The following is a 22,083-nucleotide window of genomic DNA, read 5'->3' on the forward strand; positions in this document are numbered from 1 at the left end:
CCAGTCTGGGACCTTGGTAACCCAGCAAACACCTGAGTATAGAGCTGGAGAGAAGGGCTTGAAAAAAAAGTGCCAACATCATCTATTTTATGTCAGGAAGAGGTATCTTTGATTATTTAGTCTCACCTGCTGTAATATAGGCCATGGCAGAGTCCTGTGAGAGGAGGCTGAGGTTTGCCTGTCTTTTAGAAAGGCAGACAGCATATTTAAAACTCCTTCCTGGTTACTCTTTAATAGATTATTGCCCTTATTGTTCAAAATCTGCTTTATTTCTAGACTCAGTTTTTGAGTTTCATCTTTTGTTTCTTGATCATGCTTGCTATCACCTTTCCACAGCCACGCTGTCAGGTATTTTCTCCTTGCTTCAGTATTTATGTGCACTGGGATCAGGTTGTCTCTTTAATTTCCTTCAATAAACTTAATAGACTGAGACTTGTTTCCATGTCTGTTCCACTCCTTGCACAGCTGGAGGAGGGGGAGGTGGGCGTCGGGCTCCTAGCCCTTCTCCAGTAAGCTGTTCCCACCCGCCTTCCTTCCACAGTTGTGTTTTAGTTGCAGTGTTGGGAAGATGAATAAGACCTGTTGCTTCTTCTTTCTCAGGTCCTGGTGCTGTCACACACAAGTTACTGTCCTTACTAAAGAGGAACAATGAGCTGCTGTTTCATGCCCAAGCTTGTCATGCACCAGTGTGCGTTGGCTGTGACAAAGCTGTCTCAGGAACCCACATTTCTGACAAGTCCTGTGGAAAGAGCATGCAGGAGAGGAAATGGCAGGTGTAACTTTTCCCTCTAGACTGCAAAGCAGTCGCTCTGGTTGAGCCTCGGGTGAGGTAAGAAGAGGGAGCAGTTTTCAAAACAGTGTCCCCAGTTCCTAGGAACTCAGATCAGCCCTCTGGGCTGTGCCTGGCCAAGGCACAGAGTATTCCCTTGCTGTTCTCCACAGACCCTGTATTGCAGAGGGGTAATGCAAGGTACAGTGGTGTACTTAGGGCCACACATCGAATCTTTGGCAGAATCAGGCTTAGAAATTAAGAACCTCAAGTTCCCAATTCAAACATGGCTTTCATGTACCTGGCAAGCGTTTTTCATCTTCAATTCAAACATGGCAATCCACTGTAGAGCAGTCTTGCTTAGTCTTTGTTCTGCTCTGTACTTACATTGCTGACGAAGAGCTGCAAACCTGTGTGTGTGTCAACAGCATGTCAACAGCATGTTGAGCAAAAAAATCTGGCATGAGGTGTCTGTCCAGGACTTGCTAGGATTCTGGATGGGTGTAAATATCTACCTGTAGATAGCTTCTGGCAGACTCAGCTCAACAGAGCAATACTGGGCAAATGGTGAGCCTCATCACAGATGAAGAAGCGCATAAAGGAAAAATTAAATCTAGGTTCTATCAGTTTTAGAAATCTCTGGTTTTGCTTGCAATAATACATATTATATATATAGGCTTTCTTGGTGGAGGTGCCTTACTAGAGTGCAGTTTGTCAGTGACGGGGGAGTATTGGGGCTGAGACAGCCTAGGAAACACTGGAAAAAATGGAGGAAATAAAAGCTGAAAAAATGCCGGACCCAGCAACTTTCCATTAATGAACCTTTTAGAGGCACTGTGGCTGGCTGTTTTGTTAAGTGTGATAAAGTGAGTGGAGGTTGGGGGGGAGCTCCTATGTTAATAAGCTGGAAAGGCACTGCCGTTCCTCTCTCCAAAGCATCTCAGGGAAAGTGGAATTAATTCATGGCATATGCTCCCAGCATCTGCCGCCGTGCCCCGGAGTGGCGGGAGCCGAGTGCCAGGCAGTGTGAGCCAGAGCCTGTATCCCCCCTGCTCTGCGGGCCTTGTGCAGGGCTGCTGCCTGGGGCCGGGCGTGGCTGCTCCACTGGAACACGCCCAGCTGCCGGCCTGCCCGCTGGGACTGTCACAGCCCGGGCCGCAGGACTTCTGCCTCTGAAGAAGGAGTGATGCTCTAGGCTTGGGGAGGGAGAGGGGGATGTTTGGATATAAGAGACCAGAATTGAATTAGCTTTTGAATGAAAGCTAATCCAGTTTTTCCCAAACAGCCTAAATTCCTCCCACAGCATTCCCTGCCCTCTTCTCCAGCCATCTGACTTGTTCTGTCTTGCTATGAGTTTTCCTCTTCCTTCTTTCCCACCATATCTTTACAGATGATTTGATCCTCTCCTTGAGAGAGTGAGCAGACATATTTGGTGTTAGATGGGATTTCATTCTCTGTTTAATGGCTTCTGGGAAATAACTTTTCACACCTTATTTCCCCTTGACTGACCCAGACCACTAGTAGAGTGCTGTGGTAATCTTTGCCTGTGCTTCATGATCTGCCCATGAGCTTTCCCTCAGGAAAGGGCATCCAGAGCCAGCCCTCCAGGCTGCTCTTTCTGCAGTCACATCCTTCCACCTTTTTGGACAGCTGCCTGAGATATGGGACACTTTCATGGCCTGTAGAGCTGACAGAGCTAGGAGAAACTGGAGTAGTGGGTGATCCCCAGGCAGGGCAGAGATGCCCCATGCTGCCTACGTGCTGTTCCAGCAACTGCTCCTTGCAGCTTCCCCACTTGTGCTCCCTTTTGAAATGTGGTGCTCCAGTCCTGGGCTGTGCAGGGATGGTGCTGTGCCGAGTGAGGGCCAAGGCAGGGCAACATGGGGGATCCACAATTGGGTGCCCTGGTGAGACCAGTCCTCTCAGGGCCGTGCTTTATCCAGGGGTGTGACCTGCACTCCTGGCTGTCTCAGCCTAGGAAGGACCCTGATTGATTCAGTCATGAATGCTGTGTGGCATGGATGTCCAGAGTTCCTGAGCCCACTAATCCCTCTGCCATGATCCCTGGGGAGATGAAACATTTCCTCCTAGTGCCCTGTTACTTGTGTCTGCCCCAGCAGGCTGCTCTGCACAGACCTCACTGGGGCCACAACAGCTCCATGCCATGGGCTCTCTTATCAGGCTCCATCTCCTGTCACTTTCAGGACCACTTCATTATCCTTTTATTAGCCCTCTTCTCCTGCTTATCGTTTTTAATAATCACACTGGATCAGCTGGAGTGCTGACAGCTGCCCCTTGTCTATTCTTTCTGTCTATTTTAATCCTGCCTGCTTATCTGAAATAAACCTGATCCTTTTTCTTTTAATTAAAGAAATTTGGTGAGCCAGCCCCTCCTCCATGCAGAGATAGGACTGATCACACCAGTGATACGGAGGGAGCAGGAAAAGGGGCAGATTACTGGGTGACAGTGTTTTCCACAGCCCGAAGATATGGGATGTCAGAGTAGAGGCTGGAAGAGATTGAGGCATGTGTGTTGTGAGAAGAAACACAGCACTGGGTCATTGTGAGGTGCTTATTTTGGGGTCTCTGTGTCTGATCCAACGTATTGATGCAGGGCTGTGACTACATTGCACCAGTGCAACACAAACAAGGGAGGTCTGTTCCCCTCTCTCTCTTTAGCATGGATGGCAATAGCAATGCCAGGCTCAGAGCCGGTGTGAGTGGCCTGTATGAGTGGCCAGGGCTGCTGGGATCACTGCAGTTCCTACAGGGGCTAGAGGAATTTGTTTCTCAGTGCTTTATAGTGCTGCTAGAAGGTGCGAGTGCTGGTCTTCACAGTGATGCTCCTGCTTTGTGCTTCCACAGGCATTGCTTCTGGGGCCACCGATCTCATTCTAGTCTCTTAAAAATGCCTCACTGAGCAGTTTGCTTGAGTTGAAGTATTTGTGATGTCTGTAGGGACAGGTCACTCAAGGAAGGGCTTTGCAAATAGGCTGGGAGAAAATTGTTGTGCTAATTCACACTTTTATGAACCCATAAACTCAAATCTGCATTCATTGCAATCTGCAAAGTGACTGGAGTGTGGGCTGAAATGCTTAGAAAGTGTTAATCAGGGGTCCGTAACAAAGCAAAATGCTCTGAAGTGCAGCAGCAGGAGCTTGGCCATAAGCAGCAGGAGTATTCAACCTTAGTGCTAGACAGGCCAATTCTTTGGCTCTCAAACGCTTCATTTCAGATGCTCACATTGCAGGTTGACTGAATGCGTATGTACCCTCTGCTACAGAATATGGCAGCTGGCTCAGATTTGTAGGGCTGTTTCACCCGAGAGGCTGTGGGCCCAGGAAGAGGATAGGGCAGAGCTTCCTGATGCTCAAATGAGAGTGTAGCTTTGAAATCCTGTCAAGCGGAGCCATGCTGGCTTCTGTCCCTGTGCTTCTGTTGTTTGTGAGTATTGCAGCTGACTGGGATGAATGTTAACGTGCAGTTCATATGTTGGTGATGGAGCTGCCCCAGTAAAGACCCATGTATGTGGCTTCACAGATAATTTAAAAATATGTGATTCTCTAGCAGTCACAGGCAAGAATTGTGTACGGTGGCATTTATGCTGTTGCTTCTATGTGAAATGTCCTGCTGTTACAGAAAATCTCTTCATCGTTACTTAATGTTGAACAAAATGTTTGGAAGATGAGGACATGCAGGATTCACTTGCCTAAACTGATATACTGTTAATTGATCAGCTTTTATTATCTGACCCTGCTCCTTCAGCAAAAATCACTCATTTTTTGGATCCAAGTAAGGAAAATTCTCTGGAAGGTTTTTGGCCCTGAAATGATGAGGGACACTGCATTTGGTGTTGTGGAACATTTTGAATCAGCCAAAACAGATGGACTTGCTGTCCATGTGATAGACTGAAGTCTTGCTCTTATCATTATCCTGATCAGCAGAACTACTCAAAAAGCCAGGAAAATGCCTTGGGAAATTGCCAAAGAATTTGATCCAGTTCAAGCAACCTTCTGAGTGCCTGGAATTCCAAAGCCAAATTGGAGCTAAGCCCATGGCTCCCTGTGGCCTGTGAGGTCGTGTGTTCGGACAGCTGTAGGCTTGGTGAATCAACCTCACAAATAAATGGGCAATAATAGTTCAGGCTATGGTAGCTGTACTGAACTCATGCACAGCTAGTCCAGATAGCAAACCCCATCTAACTCATCCAAGAAACAGCCTGGATTTGCCCTACTGAGTGCTGTAAGTCCTCTTCTTAGGACCTGAGCTACTTCCTTTAAAGCCTCTCTAGTACTGGCCTCTGTATTGCTCTATGCCCCACAGAGATACTCTTACTCACTTCCATGGCTTTCAAACCCATAGTTCCCAAGACTTAAGATCCTGTGTGTCCCTGTGCATAGGGGATTGGATGCTCTTCTTTTCATACAAAAGGACCAGAATTGATAATTGATAATTCAAGTTCTCCAAGGCCCCACAGTGAGACTGTGACGCAGCTAGGAACCGAATCCAGCACCTCTGAGCATGCGTCCAGTTTCACAGCCACATTACTTTGCTAACTGAAATTATGTACAAGGCCAATATATTTGTTCATTTTGATTTTCAGCCAAGAGCTGGTTTCAGGCTACGGATCTCCTTCCAGATGTTCATAAACACTAAGTAAATCTTCATAGTCTCTGGACAAAGTGTCTTCCCCAGGAACAGCACCAGCACACTGCCCACCTGGTAGTATGCCCGCTAAGATAGAAAACTGTAATCATGTCCTGCAAAAACTGCTTTCTACCATAAGGCTGCTCTGCTTATCCCAGAAATAGCCAGGGAAAGGGATGAGTTGTGAATGAGCCTGACTATTTTCCAGGGCAAACTCTGGAAGTCTGAAGCCACTAAGGCTCTTCAACCTGCTGATATCTCACTCTACAGAGAAAGTTCTGCTGAGTTCAGCAGAAGATGACCATAAAGTAGGGATGGAAAATCTGAGAGATGCATAGGCCATTCAGTAAGGCTTTGGTAAGTCATACAGTAGCACACTGCCTTAACATTAGCCAAGTAAATGCAGTGGGGTTTTTTTGTTTGCTTAAGTCACATGGTGCTCAAAAGCCTTTAACAAAACTATGGGCCCTGCCTGTTCCAGGGCCTGTGTGCTCTTGTCAGAGGGTATCCCAGCCCCAACATAGTTCTTAATCAAGTGAGACTGGTTGTGGCACTGTCTGTGACTGCTTCTTGTGACATAAACAGGCAAAGAGAGAGCTCTGTAAGATATCTATGCATGACATGCAATTGAGTATGTAGTTTGGAGACTATTTGTTCAGTAAAGGCAATGTCACATTACTCAAATATACCTGGAATAGTGGTGTGGGTCTAAAACATCCATCCTTAACTTGTCAGATAAACAGGTGTTTTGTTTTCATAAAGTGGACTTATATCTGTGTCATACCGGATACAGGCCTTTCCTTGGGTGGAGGGTGTCCCTGTGTCATATAGAGCATACCTACATCTCGCCAGCTGAGCAGGTTCTGTCTGGTTGGGCCCAGGGATCTGTTTGTCTATCAGTGTAACGTGCACATGCATCAGTGATGGCTGGGGTTGGAAGTATTTATGGCAATTAAAATGTTTTGCCTGGAAGCTGTTTTGGGGCTTTTTTGAAGTGAGGATTTTCAGACTTCAAGGTGTTAACAGTCCCTCTAAACGGTTTTGTTTTTTAATTGCAGCAAATGACTGTGGTGCCATTAAACATTCGCCTCTCTGCAGTTGTTTCTAAGCCCTTTCAGTCCTTCTTCTATTTATTCTGTTTAATTCAGTCAGGTAGCTTCGGGGCAGTGAAGATCAATACTTTACTTTGATAGAAAAGAGTCAGGTTTGAAACATAGAGATAAAACTGACACATTTTGTATAAATTTAATTAAAAATGCACCTTTAGTGGGTTGTTGCAAGCACAAAGCCAGCCCTCCATCTAGCTATCGCTCTTTCTCACTCTCTGTCTCTCTCTTCCCTTTCTTGTTCCTAACAGGAAGATCTCTAAATCTGCCTCACCAACAAAGCACCTTGTTTTATGATTTTTGTCTTGAAAGTTTAGCACTGAGGGAGCAGGATAGAAGGGATGTGAAATTCTAAACAGACCTTCTGCTCTCTCTCTCTGGTCCCATTCCTTTTGGTGGTGGTGGCTGGGGGAACAGGGAAGGAGCCAGCTCCTCAGTGGAGAAAGGAGGGGGAAGCAGCAATTTTTAAAAAAATATATTTTGAAATTTTTTAAAATTTTTTTTTCAACCCAGCAGATTGGACACCCTGGGGCACTTTCTGTTTGGATCTGTAGCTTTCCTCCATTCCCGCCCCCTCTTCTTGCTTTGTTAAACTGAGAATTATTTTTCTGACTACACGTGCATCTCTGGTCCCTCTAGGACAGTGCTGGCTACAAGGCAGTGTCTTTATTCTCTCTTTTTCCTCCCCTGCTCCCCCTCATTTCTTCCCTCTCCCTAACCCTGCTGCCAGTGGGCACATTTGTCTTGTGTTTTATAATATGGCCCCTTTCACCCCCTTCCCCTGCATCTCTCTTTCTCTCTCTCTCTCTCTCTCAATCCTGTTTGGCTCAGTTCATTTTTCACTTGAGTGCCTTTCCTCCCAGACTTCCCTCTGCTCCAGCCTCCCTCTGCTCAACACCAATAAAACACACACAACACAGGTAGAACAAGGTGCCAGGGCTCAGTGTGACAAACGACTCACACACCACTCAATAACCAGGGCTGTAAATTGCCCTCTCTTCACCCTCTGCCGCCTTCTGGGGACAGCAGCTTGGCTGGGCCCTTGCAAAATTGGCTGACCTGATACAGCGTGGGATCGGGAAGTCCAGTGGGAATTGGACACTGCCACCATTGTGGCAGAGACTTTTCCAGCACTGTCTTTTGGGGTTGTGGGATTTTGTTTCTTTTTTTCATTCCCCATGGAGCCATGCAGCCCAAGGGTCTCCAGGGACTTGCTGGAAAATGGGGGTTGTGCCACTAAGGGGTGCGAACAACCTGCCTGGCCTACACACCACCTACTTAAGTCATATTTTGCGGCCAAGAGTTTCAAGATTTGTTCCATCCATGCAAGCTTTGGAAGGATTTTAAAGGGAAGGATGATTCCTGAGGGTCTCTCTTCGTGGGCTGGCAGCTCTGGCTGAGCACCATGTCATCTCTGAGAGCAGGGCCTCCATGGCTGGTGTTCCCTGTGTCTGCACCAACCCAGTTTAAGCACCTCAGACACCTACTCCCTACTGCTAGTCCATGGCCTGGCCTTCCCTGGAAAACAGCATTGCCCTGGCTGCACACTCACCTTGCACATTGTGCTGCTGCAGTGCTCACAGGGCTCGGAGCTGTGCACTCATGTTCAAACAAACTTACAGGAGAGAGAAGTAAACCACCACCTGAGAAAAAGAGACCACCTGTCAAGGAACAGGCAAGGGCAAACAAAGGGTAACAAAATAAATGTGAACAGCACCTCTCACAAGCCATCAGCACCTGCAATTGGTTCTTCCTGTGTCTTTGAAAGCCCCATATGCCTGGTACATTATGGATGATGTGGAGAAAGGGAGCGAGGGGACACTAAGGAAATGTCATTGGGAGAGGCTGGACAGAAAGAAAGGATCTAGGAGATAAGAAGCTTGACCCTCATACACAGGCCACGTGAGCTTCTGAAGAAGGCTGAAGGACAAAGGGGTACAGCTGCATATAACTGATGCAGCGGCAAAAAACCTGCATAACCTGCATGATGGGGCAAAGGAGAGGTGGTGTCTGCTTGTCTTTCCATGGCCTGGGTGATCTGGGGGGGTGTGTGTGGCTGTCTGTGGGTCATCATGCAGGCAGTGCCCAGCTTAAGGCAGAGCAGGGGCTTTAAGACCCAGTGGCAAGGAGCGATGTGCAGCTACCGCACAGAAGTGTACTCTTTGAATTCCATTGTGTCTGACTTTAGCTGTCAAACTGCAGTTGCTGTGAATTTTGCTTGAGAATCAGAAGATGCTGTACAGGTGGTGCCGAGTTTAACAAGATGCAAAGTGGGGTCCATGCCCAATGGATTTCAGCTGCCAACCCCTCTTGTCTTAGATAGTTGCCAACTCAGGCAGCTATGTGTGTTTCCTGTTACTGGTTTCATTTGGCTCTGGGATTCCTCACCATCTCTCCCTAAGTTAATCTGTGGCAGTAATATATGTAGAACATCTAGCCTTCTACTTGCAGGAGGCTGCATTTCAGCTGTGAGTGAGGAGTGTATTTTGTAATGTTTTTACTAGTGCTTTAGCTCGTCAGTGTAAAAGGAAAATACTCTTCTTTGTATCGCCCTGTGTCTCATCCTAGTGTCTCTGCTCTGCAGCTCAGGCTGCTCAGCTTTACCAGCTGTAAAAGCACTTTACCAGCTGTAAAAGCAGAGAGATTCCTTGCTGAGCTAAAGCGTGATGGGTTAACTCTGTCAGTTTGTCTACATAATATCGGCTGGAATACCAGTTCAAGTTCTCCTGAGTGATTCGTGGAGGTGAGTGCTGAGGGCTGGTTTCTCAGGGAATGCGCCGGGAAGGAGCGTGCCGCACAGTGCGCGTCTGCAGCCCGACAACTCTCGCGTCTGCTGCCTTTAATCATGGCAAATGAAAGTTTCTAAACAGCGGAAGATGCCAGGCTTTGTGTTCTGCCACCGGAGCTGCCTCTGCGCCGCCGTCAGTGCCGGTAATTGCAGACAGAAGCTGCTTTGTGTTAAAATGGCATCGGTAATTGAAACGGAATTCAGAATCAGGACCCTGCAGGCACCGCTCGGTGAAAGAAGAAATAAAGATCGTTTGGGTCACATCTTTTGTAATTTGCGTTTAATAATCGTACCAGGAGGTACATACAAAGGGAGAGGAGAGATAAGACACAGCCCGCTCCCCCTCGTCGCTCTGCCTTGCAGCCTTCCCACGGAACGGAGGAGCCTGGTGGGAACGCCGCTCTCCCCCCGCCTGGGCTGGGTGGTGGCAGGGCTGCCGGCTCGCTCCCTCCGCGGCTCGGGGCCGCTTGCTGAGGCCAAGCCAGGAGAGAACGGCTCCTTGGGTTCGTGTTAAACTGGATGCTCCAGTTCTGGTCTTATGGTTAGGCTGAGGATTTACGGGCCCAGGTGCTGTCTCTTGCCCAGTGCGTCTGGTTCAGCTCTGAGCATCAGAGGGCACTCCACTGGTTTGCAGTTTCTGAGTTTCCCATTGCAGTGGGATCCTTTTGGTATCTTTCAATGGGCTTCTGCAGTTATGCCTATACAAGAAAATGCGAGCTGTAGGATGTGGTTCATATTGAAATGTCCCAAATTTCTCCCACCACAGCACAACAAGGCTTTCTCTGTTCTCCTTCTGGGAAATGAAGTATGCTGTGCTCCCCACAAATTTCAGCCGGGCTGTGCCTGAGAAGGCACAAGCTTGTGGGCATCAGCACTGTGCCAGGAGCCTGCCCATGCAGAAAAAGCCCCAGCAGCAGAGCCCATGCCCTTGTAAATTCATTTGTGTGGATGCAGCCTTGTGGTTTCCTTCTTGACCTGTTTGGTGAGTGACTTTTGATCTCAGGATACTGGAGTTACCAGGGAAAAGCCACATAGTAATAAAAATATTACAGAAATGCTCAGGAGAGGACTGTGGTACAAGACACGAAGATCCTGTCAAAGACTGTGAGAAAAATGTAGATGCATGCTGAATGCAGGTAACTTCTGTTCTTTTTGGCTTCATGCAGTGCTTAGCTGATGCTTGTTTGGCCCTGGAAGAAGATGGATGCAGTCTCTCTTTCCTTCATATTAAAGTGCACAACAGTGCTTCTGCTGCAGCCAGTGCTGTTCCCTGTCTGCCTTTTAGGGCAGGATAGTGCGTGGGATGGCCCTTCAGACTAAGCTGGTACAGCCTATTTCTCTCATGCTCCTGGCAGCTTGTCATGGTGTGCTTCTGCTGGGCTTACCATGGAGGTTGGGCTGAAGGCCCCAAAGAAGCAGGGTGGTGATACAGACCTTCTCTTTCAGCCTCATACTGGTCAGGGAGATTCAGGTGTTCTTACAGAGCACAAAGTGTGCACTCATAAGTTTCTGCTCTGAAGAAGCATCTTCATCATCCAACAGGGTTCCCCTTAAGCTAAGGCCCTGTTCCTGAAGGAGCTAAACCTGTCAGATAGCTCCACCATAACCTCTGGGGTGGTTGAGACCTATGACGTCATCTAACATATGAGAAACAGGATGACCTGGTTCTATGATCATATAGTCCACTGATCTGCCCTGTGATTTCCTTTAGCTTTGGCTCTGTTGAGCCTTGCTGTAGTGCAAATATAACCCAAATTTCTTCTTCAGTAAAAAAACCCAGCAACAATTTTATTTCTTGTGCCAAATCCAACCACAGGAAACACATACCTAAGAAATGGCAGTTTCTATTCACATATATTCCACTTTGGTGATTTTAAAACCCAGTGACGACCTGGGTGCTACTCTAAATCCAGATGAGATGAACACAGATGGAAGCAGAAACAGTCCATTCCACCCTTGAATAGTTGATCTCTTCACCAGAGATTTCTAGTCCATTATGGAGAACAAACTCAGCTGTTTATCTTTGTTGGTGTCCTGTTAATTTCAGTGGAAAGAAGCACTGCCTGGGTTTATTTCATGCAGTGTACATTTTCTCTGCCATTAGGCTTGGCTCAGGGACAGGCTTCATTGTCACTTTTGAGGATACAAAGGAGATATCTCCAACGTCCAGCAACTCCCTTATGCTCTGTATTGGTGCTGTAACCTCATGGTTTCCCTTGCACACAAACTCTGCATTTCTTCCTTAAGCTGCTTCTGGCAGCTCACCATTTCACAGTTCTCGCCTATGGCCAGGAAGAGCATCATCTGTCAGCTACATCTGGAGCTGCCATCCTACCTTCTCCCAGGGAGCCCAAAGGGTCCTTTTCAGAGGGTCAGGGCAGCAGTTGTTACAGGAGAAATTTAGGCTGGGGAGAGGTACCTTGACTTCTGCTAGTTGTAATTGCAAGGAAGAATCTTGTTAAATTTTAAGAGCCAATATCCTGATTTTTATTTAGCCTACTGAACGCTAATCATGACTTGGCATCCCCCTGCTCATATGTTGCCAGTAAGTACTCAGAAGTAAATACCCAGACACTTGGAATCAGATGAGGGAGAGTACCTGAAAGAGGTAAAAAGTTTCTCATCATGGTGGAGAGAGTGTCCAAGCTCTGTGTAACTAAATGCAGACACCCAACCTTTCCTTCTGCCTGAGAAATTAAGGCTGAATTAGCCTTTGGGTGCAGCAGCAGAACTGCTGGGGATGTCCCTAATTAGCTGAGGGGATCCATACATGGAACTGTGGATGCTTTGGCCTTCTCTCTCCAAGCCTTCCTCTCACTTCATACATGGCAAGGATTTAACAAGCATCACCACATTAATCCTGCTCCTTGCCAGCATTTCAGGAAATGACAGTGTCCTGCCAAGATACCCAGGTGAGCTGCACTGCTGCATATGCATGGCCTTCTGGCTGGGCATACATGTCCTACAGTGTCATCAGCCATGGAGAGGTGCTGTGGCAATACTGCCCTACTACTCTCTTTTCTCCTTGGTTCAGACTCAAATCCTCAGGTTTTGGCACTTCCACACTCTTCCTCAATGGAGAACGAGAGATCTGAGGTGGGTAGTCACACGTTAGGTGATAGAGAAAAGACGGATCTTGAAGAGGAAATGAGCCCTTCAGGCCTTGCCTTGCTTCAGTAATGCTTTTGGGAGGCAGTTTTCCTGGACCTGCTGTTTGGCCCTCTGACAGCTGTGTCTCCTTTATGCTGTTCTGTTAGAGCTCGCTTTGTGCGTTGCAGAAGATGTCATTAGGAGGAAGAGGCCACAAAACTGTTGAAAACTTCTTTCCTGTACATCTTTCTCACACACCCCTCCCATCACTACCCATCCCCACACAGGGATTACATCTGCACTTCCCACACACTCACCTGGGAACCCCATACACCCACGCCTACACACACTGACACAAATGCACCAGAGTCTTATTTTCTGTGTTCCCTGACCTTCCTTTCCTCTTCCCATCTGTTTGTTGAATAATTCCTGGCTAAATAACTTTCTCTGGGCAGCCCCTGGGCTGGGGCACAGGGACTTGCCCCCTCTCCCGCCTGGCTGTCCAGGGGGCCTTTGAACATGTGTTTCTGGGAGGCAGACACCAGCTGGCTGGGTGACATTTGCATAGTCAGCTAAAAGCCCATGAGCTGAGCTGGGAACGTCTGGAGGAGCCTGTGGCAGGATGGAGGGAAGAGGGAAGCGCTGGTCAGCTCGAGGTCAGCTGGAACAGATTTCTCAACAAACAGACAGATGGTGAGAGGAGATGAGGGGTGGGGGGAGCATGCAAAGGCTCCTACATCAAATATGTTAGTCACTAAATGCAGTATAAGTGACCAATGTGCCTATGGGCAAGGCAGTCACCATGCTGCTTCCTTCCAATCCCATGGGGTGGAAGTATCGGGAGGACACAGGCTCTCATTGCTCTTCGTGCAAGGAAGGGGAACAGGGTGGAGCAGGGAAGGGGCAGGGAGAGGCATGGGCCTCTATGGGGTCCCAGTGTGTGAAGCAGCAGCAGGAGCTAGAGGCTCCATGCAGCCTCCTGCAGTGAGCCAAAGGGGCCCTGTTTCCCGAGCTCCATCCAGGCACCAGCAGGGCTTCATGACTGTGAGGACTGGCCCCCAGTTTGTCTGACCACACTGAGCTCACAAAGCATCACCCAGCTTGGCAGGTTTGGGACTGTGGTTTGCACAGTCCCAAGCACAAGGTACCCTCCTTCATTGTACAGATCCCCCCCATCCCTGTTGTTCCTGCCTGCTGTTTGCCCCACTTCCCCCCCTACTCCAGCTAATTTCATTGGACTGAAAATAATAAAGCAATCTGTATGGTTTTGCTCCTACAAGGACATGTCTTTGCCATTCCAAAATAACAGCAAAACATATTTACGAGCCCCTGTGCTGCCTTTGCCCTCTCTGCTGATCACTGTTCCCGGCTGCCTGCCTGCTTTCATGCTCTTTTCTCTCTGCACAGCCCATTCCTCAGGACAGAAAATACACTTTATTTTTTCATCCCACAGCACCTTTTGGAGAACTGGAGAAAAAAACACTCCCTTATCATGGGAATTACCCAGGCAGAGAGAACTGACGTTTGTCCCTAGTGTTTAGGGTGGCCACAATTGAATACTTCAGGATAAAAAGGCCAGGAAACGCTATAATGGACAATTAGGGGCTAAGCTACCCAGAGATTACTCTTTCCCTCCTTCCAAGGTGTTTAGCAGTTGCCACATGTCCTTGACCAGAAAGGTTAACAAATTACTTGTTGTCTTTAAAATCCTGGGCTTATATCCTCCATGTACCACTGGTAACTGCTAGAGGCTAGTTATGCACTGTAATATGAGGTATTCCCATTACATACCCTGTTTTGTTTTATTCTTTAGGAGAAATAGAAACGCAATGCATTTATGTAATTTTTAATGCAATTTGGGTTTTACTTTTTTTTTTTTTTTTTTCTAATGCTGTTGCCTAGATAGTGCTAAATCCTCTCCTAAGGGATGCGAACACATGTTACACATGTTCCCCATGATGACTGCAGGCAGACAGATGTTACAGAAATCTGTAAGGAAGACTGTCACTCAGGCCAGCTAGAGGAGGGAAATTGCACATAAACTCCTTGTGTGTATGATCCCATCCCATGTAAAGGGGGTCTGAATGTTAAGCAAAACTGACAAGGTTCTGATGGCACCAATAAACCTTAATTGCCCTGGTATCACCTGGGACCCACACCCAGGAGCTTCATTTAAGCTCAGCTTGGGCCACTCATCACCATCCTGAGCTGCGCTATAGTTCTGCCTCTCTCTAGCTCGGCCTCATTTCCTGATCTCAGCCCTAGGCTGCAGCAGTGTCTTCAGCCCCAGCTCTTGCTGCTCCTGATGGGACTCCCTGCGTGAACCCTGGGCCTGCTTCATCACTTTGCCACACTAGGGCCATGGGTGGGCCCTGTAACCAGCACAGCTTTGCCTCTGAGCACCCCTGCAGTTCTGCAGGACCATGCATTGATTGGTGAGGACACTGTCTGGGCTGGGATCATCCTTGGCTATGATCTCATGCCAGAATTTCATTGTCACTTTTACCTTGTCCTGGCTTAGCTTCATCACAGGTTTTGTTTGTAAGTCCAAGTAATGGTAAATAATCTCTTTTCTCACAATTATATTCAGAGATTTCTAGTAGGCTAAGGATGGCTGATTTTCTTTTATAAAAGCATTTCCTCAGTTTCCATTCCTTTTTGATCTTTCAGTTTTGGTTGTTCCCTGTAGCCTGGAGATGCTGATGGGCAGAAGCCACTTACAGTCTAGACTATTGTGGGCAGTGGTCAATGGTATAATCCACTGCATCCTGAGCAGTAAACACAGAAATTCCCCTTGACTGCTCAGATCCTGCCCTCAACTTCCCCAGTTAACTGTAGAGCTTTTTAATGTAAGAACACCTATCTGGAAGAAATGGATCTTATCTTTCAACATTGCCTGAATTTCTAACCTATTGAGCATTTTTGTTAACCCATAGTTTCTTAAATAATTGACTCCACCAAAGTACCAGGTCATCTAAACTCACCCCAGCTCCCTTTGCATTTGATCTAGACGTCTCTGTTCTGATACACTTGAAATGAGCAAGAGAGATGTCCTTTGCAGTCAGGAAAGTGTCATGCATGCCTGTTACAAGATAGAAATACTACTTGTTATTAAAGCTCACTATATATGAAGCAAAAGGAAATGTACTGCCATTGTTTTTCTCAAAAAGTATTGAATTTGGCCCTCAGGGCCTTATTTATCACTTGGAAATATTCACACGCCTGTTGGGATTTCATCAGAACACTTGCAAATCCTCCAAGTTTTCTGAGCTCTCACAGAGGAGGCTCTTCTGTCATAGGTGTAAGTTGTTCTGTTCTGTGCCTCATGTTTGTTCTCTAAACAGAGAAATGTTCAGTGCAAGTGTCCCACACGGTTGTCAGAAAGCTGCATTTGTGCTGTGTGGGGAAGTGTGGTGGGATGCAGCAGGGCTGAGGGGGGACTCACCACATAGTTCCCACCTGACACTTGTTCTTGTTTGGGTCAGATGTGCTCCTCAGTCTGAATGCACCTCTGCACTCTGCTGCACTGTCTGAATTGCCACCAATGAAGTATGCAGGGAAGGAGAAAGTGAGGTTGTGCCAGCTCTCTCTGCGTACACACATGGACCCCTTATCACAAACCCTGCCAGCTCCCAGAAATCTGAGTGCTTTTGTACCTCCAAACTCAAATGTGTGCTTCCCACTCTGTGGGCAGCTGCTGCCAAATGTCCAGCTCATGTTTTGTTTTATGAATCCCTTGCTTCTATGAGGCTTTATTATTATTATTCTTTGAGCTAAAATGGATCCATGACCTTGTGGGAGAAGGACATCGGCCTGGCTGGCAGTGTACATGCTTTCTTGTGCTCACACTCTCCCTCCCCTCCACAATTACTCTTCATGCAGCACAGAAAATAAAGCATTCCAGCAAAATATGACTGCCCCTCTCAATGGGAGGTCACCAAGGCTTGGGCTAGCACAAGAAAAAGAAAGCCCAGGGAAAGAGCTGCTGCTTTTTGATTTACGTGCTGGCTGGGCAAAAGGAGAGACTGCTGTGTGCAAGGAAGGTACTACAGCAGCTGCTAACTGAGTAATGGCAGCTCAGAGCTGCGGAGAAGGTGGCAGGAGCAGCAAGAGAGACCTTCTCTCCTGGCTGGCAGGAGCCCTTGATTTCTTCTCTTGCCATGGGTTTGAGAGCAACAGGACAGGTCTATGTGTGGTTTGTGACATTGTACAGCACAATTGCTGTGCCTCTGCCATAGCCAAGTCTGCCCCTGCATTTGCCTCTTTTCCTCATGTTTCCTTTCAAGCCTTTCTCATACCTGGAAGGTTTTATGCACTAGTTGCATATCTGAATAAACAAACACTTTTCTTGGCTCTGTGTCCAGCCCTTGGTGCAAAGAGTTGGGAAGCTGAATAGCTTGCCTTCTCCCTGTGCTGGGCATGGGATGCTCATCATGAGCATGCCCTTATGCACACTCCACCATCCTTCCTGTTCTCATCTGGACACTGGGGATTTAGAGGCTGAATTCAGCAAGAACTAAAATCACATCTTCCTGCAGCTGAGTGCAAGATGCTGCAATTGTCAGGGTTGTGCAAGGGGGATATGACATCTCCTGGTATGGCTGGGCTCAGACAGGGACCTGCTGTTCCTTGCTGCTGCCTCTGTCCACACTGAGCTTCAGCCACTGAGGTTCCTGTCTGAATGTAAATTTCAGGCACGTGTTCCACATGGCCACCGAGGTGAACATCATTTCCCAGCACTGGTAATAATCCATTCCCCCCATGCTGAACCATATGCCTGATCCCAGGATCACTCTGGAGCTCAGATAGCTGCAACTGGAGAGGCAGGTTGTGGGCAAGACCTGAGCCCATGCCTTTGTCAGTTTTTTTGAACTCCACAAGTCTGGTATAATCATTCCCCTGAATTTGAATACTACTTTTCCACCTCCTCCATGGATGAGCAGATATTATTGTGATAAGCCTGTGTTTTTCTCATACTCTGGAGGAAGGCTATTACTGCACTAGTCAGAGCAATGAAGACATTTGTTTCTGGCTGTGAGGGATGCTCAGAGAGGGAGGACAGGCAGAGTCCCTCCAGCATCACTAGAGGTCTCTCTTTATCTGTATGTGCTTGTCTGCGGGCGAATGGGAGAAAAATATATTTGCTCAAAATAATTTCTTTATCTGCTTCTTGGCATGTCACAGCCCTGTAGAGCATGCAGGCCCAGGAATTCATAGGGCTGAGTTCTCCTTGGCTCAGTTTCTCTGGAGTGTTTCTGTCTGGGATCAGTCTTCTGCTGGTCAGCTCTCCCAAGCCCTCATCATCTCCCAGCACCCTTCTCAGCACTTCAGGGCTCTTCAGTTGGGTGGCATCGATAGCCCTTTACCCTCGGTCAGCCCACCCAGGCTCAGGAAGTGATTTGGCAAAACTATGGTCTGAGCTTTCTAGGATCTAGTGAAGAGCTGGTCCTCACCTGACTCTTCACCCTCTGGACAGGCTGTCAGCAGTGTCTCAACTTGCCCTTCTGTTCCCATGCCTCTGCAACTCCTGTGTGCTTGATGGGTGCTACAAAGTCCTCCACCATCCCAGCAAAAAGCACCAGCAGCAAAATATTGATGTTGTTTGGAGTTGACAGCAGTGGGAAACTGTGTGACTGGTGCTAAGATTTTTGAATCATTGTTGTCCACTTTCCCATGTCTCACTTCATTGCAACGCTGGTGAACCACATTCTCAAACAAAATTTTGCTTTGGAGGCTTGGAGTACAAGGCCTTCTCAAGGAGCTAGAGTATCCACTTTTATGAGAAACACTTTGGTCTGAACACTGTGGCTTGTCTTCCATGAACTGTTCAGTGGCAGGCAATGAGCCAAGTGTGGTGACTTCAGACACAAGCACTTCCCTTTGATGTGAGGGCCTGGGCCCAGCACTGTGATGAATGAAGTATCAACTGCTTTCGCAACATAGGAGGGAAATTTGCTTCTATAGAGTTTTCTTTTCCATATGGAGAGATATGGAACAGCCATCACTGTGGTGCAGGCAATGCCACAGCATCAGGACCCCTGCAGCAGTTCTGCAGGGTGATTTTGTCAAGGGCAAGAGTTACCCAGCCTGTAACCAGACTCCTAGCAGGCAGTAGCTAGCCTGGCCTTGCAGGCACTGGATATGCCAAAAGCTGCCTTTGGAGTGTGCAAGTAGACTTCATGTGACTTCCACCTCAGCCCTGCTGCATGTTGAGCTTGCGTGTCCCCTAAATAAAATCACTAGTAGCAGGGGTGAAGGATGTGCTGCAACTTTTCCTAGCCCTGCCCAGCTCTTGGGCTCAGTTTGTTATGCAAGGTTCTCCTTTATTTTCTTCCTTCTATTTTTCTTTTTATTTTTTAGGGTGAGAAATGTATGAAATGTTTGGGCTTAAATAAGACACATAAGCATGAGGTAGACTTCAAAGCCAGACTGGTTCTCAGGGCTCTGTCAGTGCTCCCACAGTCTCTTCTGAGCTTACTGCTGGTTTAGCCCTCTTCACTGACACAGGTTGCAGCTCTGAAAGCCCAGACCAACAGCCTTGCTGCCAGCCCCCAACATGACCTGTAGCCCTTGGTGGCAGTGATTTAACAAGACAAGACATGTGGATCTGGAAATTCTGGAAATCTAGGCCTGGTGGTGGGAAGTGAACTTAGAGAATCCCTGTCGTGGCCTAGAAAGGTGAAAGTACTGTAGACACAGGTGGTGCAGTCTGCTTGCACGTAGTAGAGATACTGATTTTGGGATACAACTGGCCTCTTGGAAGTCTTTTTGACTAAATCTTTGTCTTGTTTTTCATTCAGCAGCTGTTCCCCCTGATATATCCTTGCTAAACTTCCACTGGGCAGAAAGATGGTCATTTCATGACATGGCATATGAGTGGCTTGGAAAACATGAAGAAATAGAATGCCTGCAGCTTTCTTGTGATGCATTTGACTTCTGAGCCCAGCAAGACAATGGTTGAAATAGACTGGTTCGTTCATCGATTGTTTCATTTTTATACTATATGCTCCTTTGCTCTTGTGCTTTGCTCTTGTGCTGCAGCAAAACCAGTGAGATTGTAATATTCCGTGCCAGGAATATTTTCTAAGAAGAGCTAACAAATGCCTGTCTCTCATAGATCATAAAGGTAGACATACCTGAGTCCTGGTCCTCATGGTGAGGTCCTGCCATCTGCTTCTCCTAGCTGCATGTGAATTTATTATTCTACCCCTCTGGCAAATTTGCAGAATTGCTCACTGCTACCTTTGCATCCTGCTATGGGTTCTTCTGTTTGGAGCACTACAAGGTGAGATGGAGTTAGGTGTTCGGAATGCTGGAATCCTGTGAGTGTGTGGGGCCTGATGGTGACAGTGACGTGGAAACCTGCCTTAATGCAGTGAAGAGGGAGAGAAATTATGCAATAGCTGTGCACTGCTCTTCTGTGCTTGTTCCTGGAAGGGTGAGATGCAGTGGACCAGATTTGGTCTTGCTGGGTCTCTGCAGCCCAGAGAACTGCTCTGAATTAGGAGCAGAGTGGATGTTGAGATGTGCTACTGTCATTTGTCTTTCTGATAGATTTTTCCCTTGGATAATCTCTGAGAGAGATCAAAAGGAGAAAAATGGTTCCTAGGGCAGCTTTTCGTCTGCATACACATAGCCTCACTCAGGTCAACATTGGGCACATTTGCAGAATCAGCCAGCTTAGTAAAGGCTAAGAACATGAACACAAACTAGATCTGCAGAGGAGGGGCGTGCTTTGGTTTCCCAGGCAAGAATTCTTGCACGGAGGCCACTGTGTAATAGCCAGTGCAAACATACCTCCAAAAGAACCTCTGGCAAAACATTATGTCAGATGATATCCTTCACTGTACTGGGGATTCCAAACTTGGTGTTTGGCCACAGTATGCACGGTGAAAGAGAGTCAGTGCTTGAAATACAAAGATCGTCCGAATTTGTTGCTTGAGAAATGGACAGCTTCCCAAAGAGAGAGAAATCAGTACATTAACTGCGATCCAAGATCCAGAAAGGATGGACACAAGGGATGTGCCACATCAGTTCTTTTTAACATAGTGCACTGGTACATAAAACCTGGGTATATTTATCCTGTCACCTCGCACCCACCAGGGAACTAGAAAAATTGCCAGATATGTTGTGAGCTGGGGAAAGAGAGGATTGTCACCCACAGACCAGGAACTTGCCTTTCTTTACCTGCTTTCAGTGCAGTGTGGTTTATGCACAGGTGTATTAATATACCTGTTATGTATGAGAGAAGCAGAAAGTGACACCAGCTGCTGCTGCTGGTTTCAGTGGGATTTAGAAAGCCTAAAAGCCTGGCTGTAGATCTATTTAGCCCTACTCTGCTGTGTCCTTGCATCTCAGAGATTACTGTACATGTTTGCAGGCACACAGGCAATTATCTGCCTGCATTTCATTGTGTGCTCATGTGTTGGTAGCATCTCCATGCACCCGAGCCTCTGCCTGGGGGTACAGTACAGTGCTGTAACCAGGAATGTTCTGGAGCCAAAGCTGCTGTAGTAATTACAGCAGATAAACTGCTCTGCTTGAGGGTTGCTGTCCACACCAGACTGCAAGGCAGGCAGCCTGGCTTTACTACTGAAGTCTATTCATTTTAATAAGAGGGACACCCTGTGTTATTAAGAAGAGTGTTTATTACTGTCGCAGCACGCTGACAGCAGCTTCCATCATCGTTAAAAGGCAGATGTGGGGGAGGAGGGTAGGAAGCGATCTGCTCCTCTCTCAGAGGGTAGGACCCAGCTGGTGAGGAGGCTGAGGGCTTCAGGGCTTTCCCCTGGACCCAAAAGGAGGTTTCTAGTGGAAAAGAAGCCTTCAGGGAGGATGGAGAAGGAAGTGTGGGGCCCTGTTCAGTCTAATCCTCAGGTTCCAGAATAAATAAAGTCTGTTCTGTGTGGGAGAGAGCCTTACCTGCCTCACGCTGTGCAGGGACTGGAAGGCTGCAGGAACTGGTAGGGAAACTGAGGAGGGCAGCAGCACTGGGTACTTGCTGGGAGAGGAGGGTGTAAGATGTGTGTAGGATGCTCATGTGGCTGCTTGGTCCAGGAGAAAAGTCTCAGCACCTTTCTTTGCTCTCTTATTTAGTGGTGGCACCAGCACTGAGCTGTGTGGTTTGTACAACCCTGTCTGGGGCCCCTCACCTGTGACATGTGAGAGGACACCTTAGTGTACAAAAGCAGGCTCTGACTCAGGGAATGGCACAAGCAGACCTTCACCCATCGCTGTCCGGATGCACCTCTCATTTTAGCAATTGTCTTATAAATGAGATATCTGGCATAATGCTGGAGTCTGTAGGTTTCAGGGAACAGTAGGAGGAGTTGGTCAAGAGGTGGTGCTTATGCACAGAGTGAACAGCCAACATTAGTAGATGGCTTTGTTGATGTTTTCACTATGCAAATGAAACCTGAAGTTTAGAGAAGCCACTGGCTTCACAGGAGATGGGACACCACTGTAAAAGGTCTGCACACTACATTTCCACTCTGCCCCCAATGCTTTCACATTTCTGAGCATCCAAGACATGGTAGTTCTCAGATACAGATGTTTATGGAGCCAAATCCCTCCTGGTTACAGCTCTACTGGGGAAACCAGCTCTCCTGTGCCACTTTCCCTCCTGAGAAGTACATGGATGAGGGGAACAAGATGACCTGGGTAGCGACTGTCATAGGATGGAT

The 22,083-nt window shown here is 47.5% G+C and overlaps 1 protein-coding gene across 1 annotated transcript in view; it reads left to right on the plus strand.

The window, feature by feature from the left end:
* Window positions 1-19,484, plus strand: part of IFT43 (intraflagellar transport 43) — a 63,716-nt gene extending 44,232 nt beyond the window's left edge. The window contains exon 9 of the mRNA XM_041472098.1: window positions 19,204-19,484. Coding sequence (XP_041328032.1) covers window positions 19,204-19,230 — 27 coding nt within the window. The 3' untranslated portion in view covers window positions 19,231-19,484. The remainder of the gene's footprint in view (window positions 1-19,203) is intronic.
* Window positions 19,485-22,083: the final 2,599 nt, after the last annotated feature.

Source organism: Pyrgilauda ruficollis, unplaced genomic scaffold (assembly GCF_017590135.1).
Source record: "Pyrgilauda ruficollis isolate IOZ18807 unplaced genomic scaffold, ASM1759013v1 scaffold28, whole genome shotgun sequence".
NCBI lineage: Eukaryota > Metazoa > Chordata > Aves > Passeriformes > Passeridae > Pyrgilauda > Pyrgilauda ruficollis.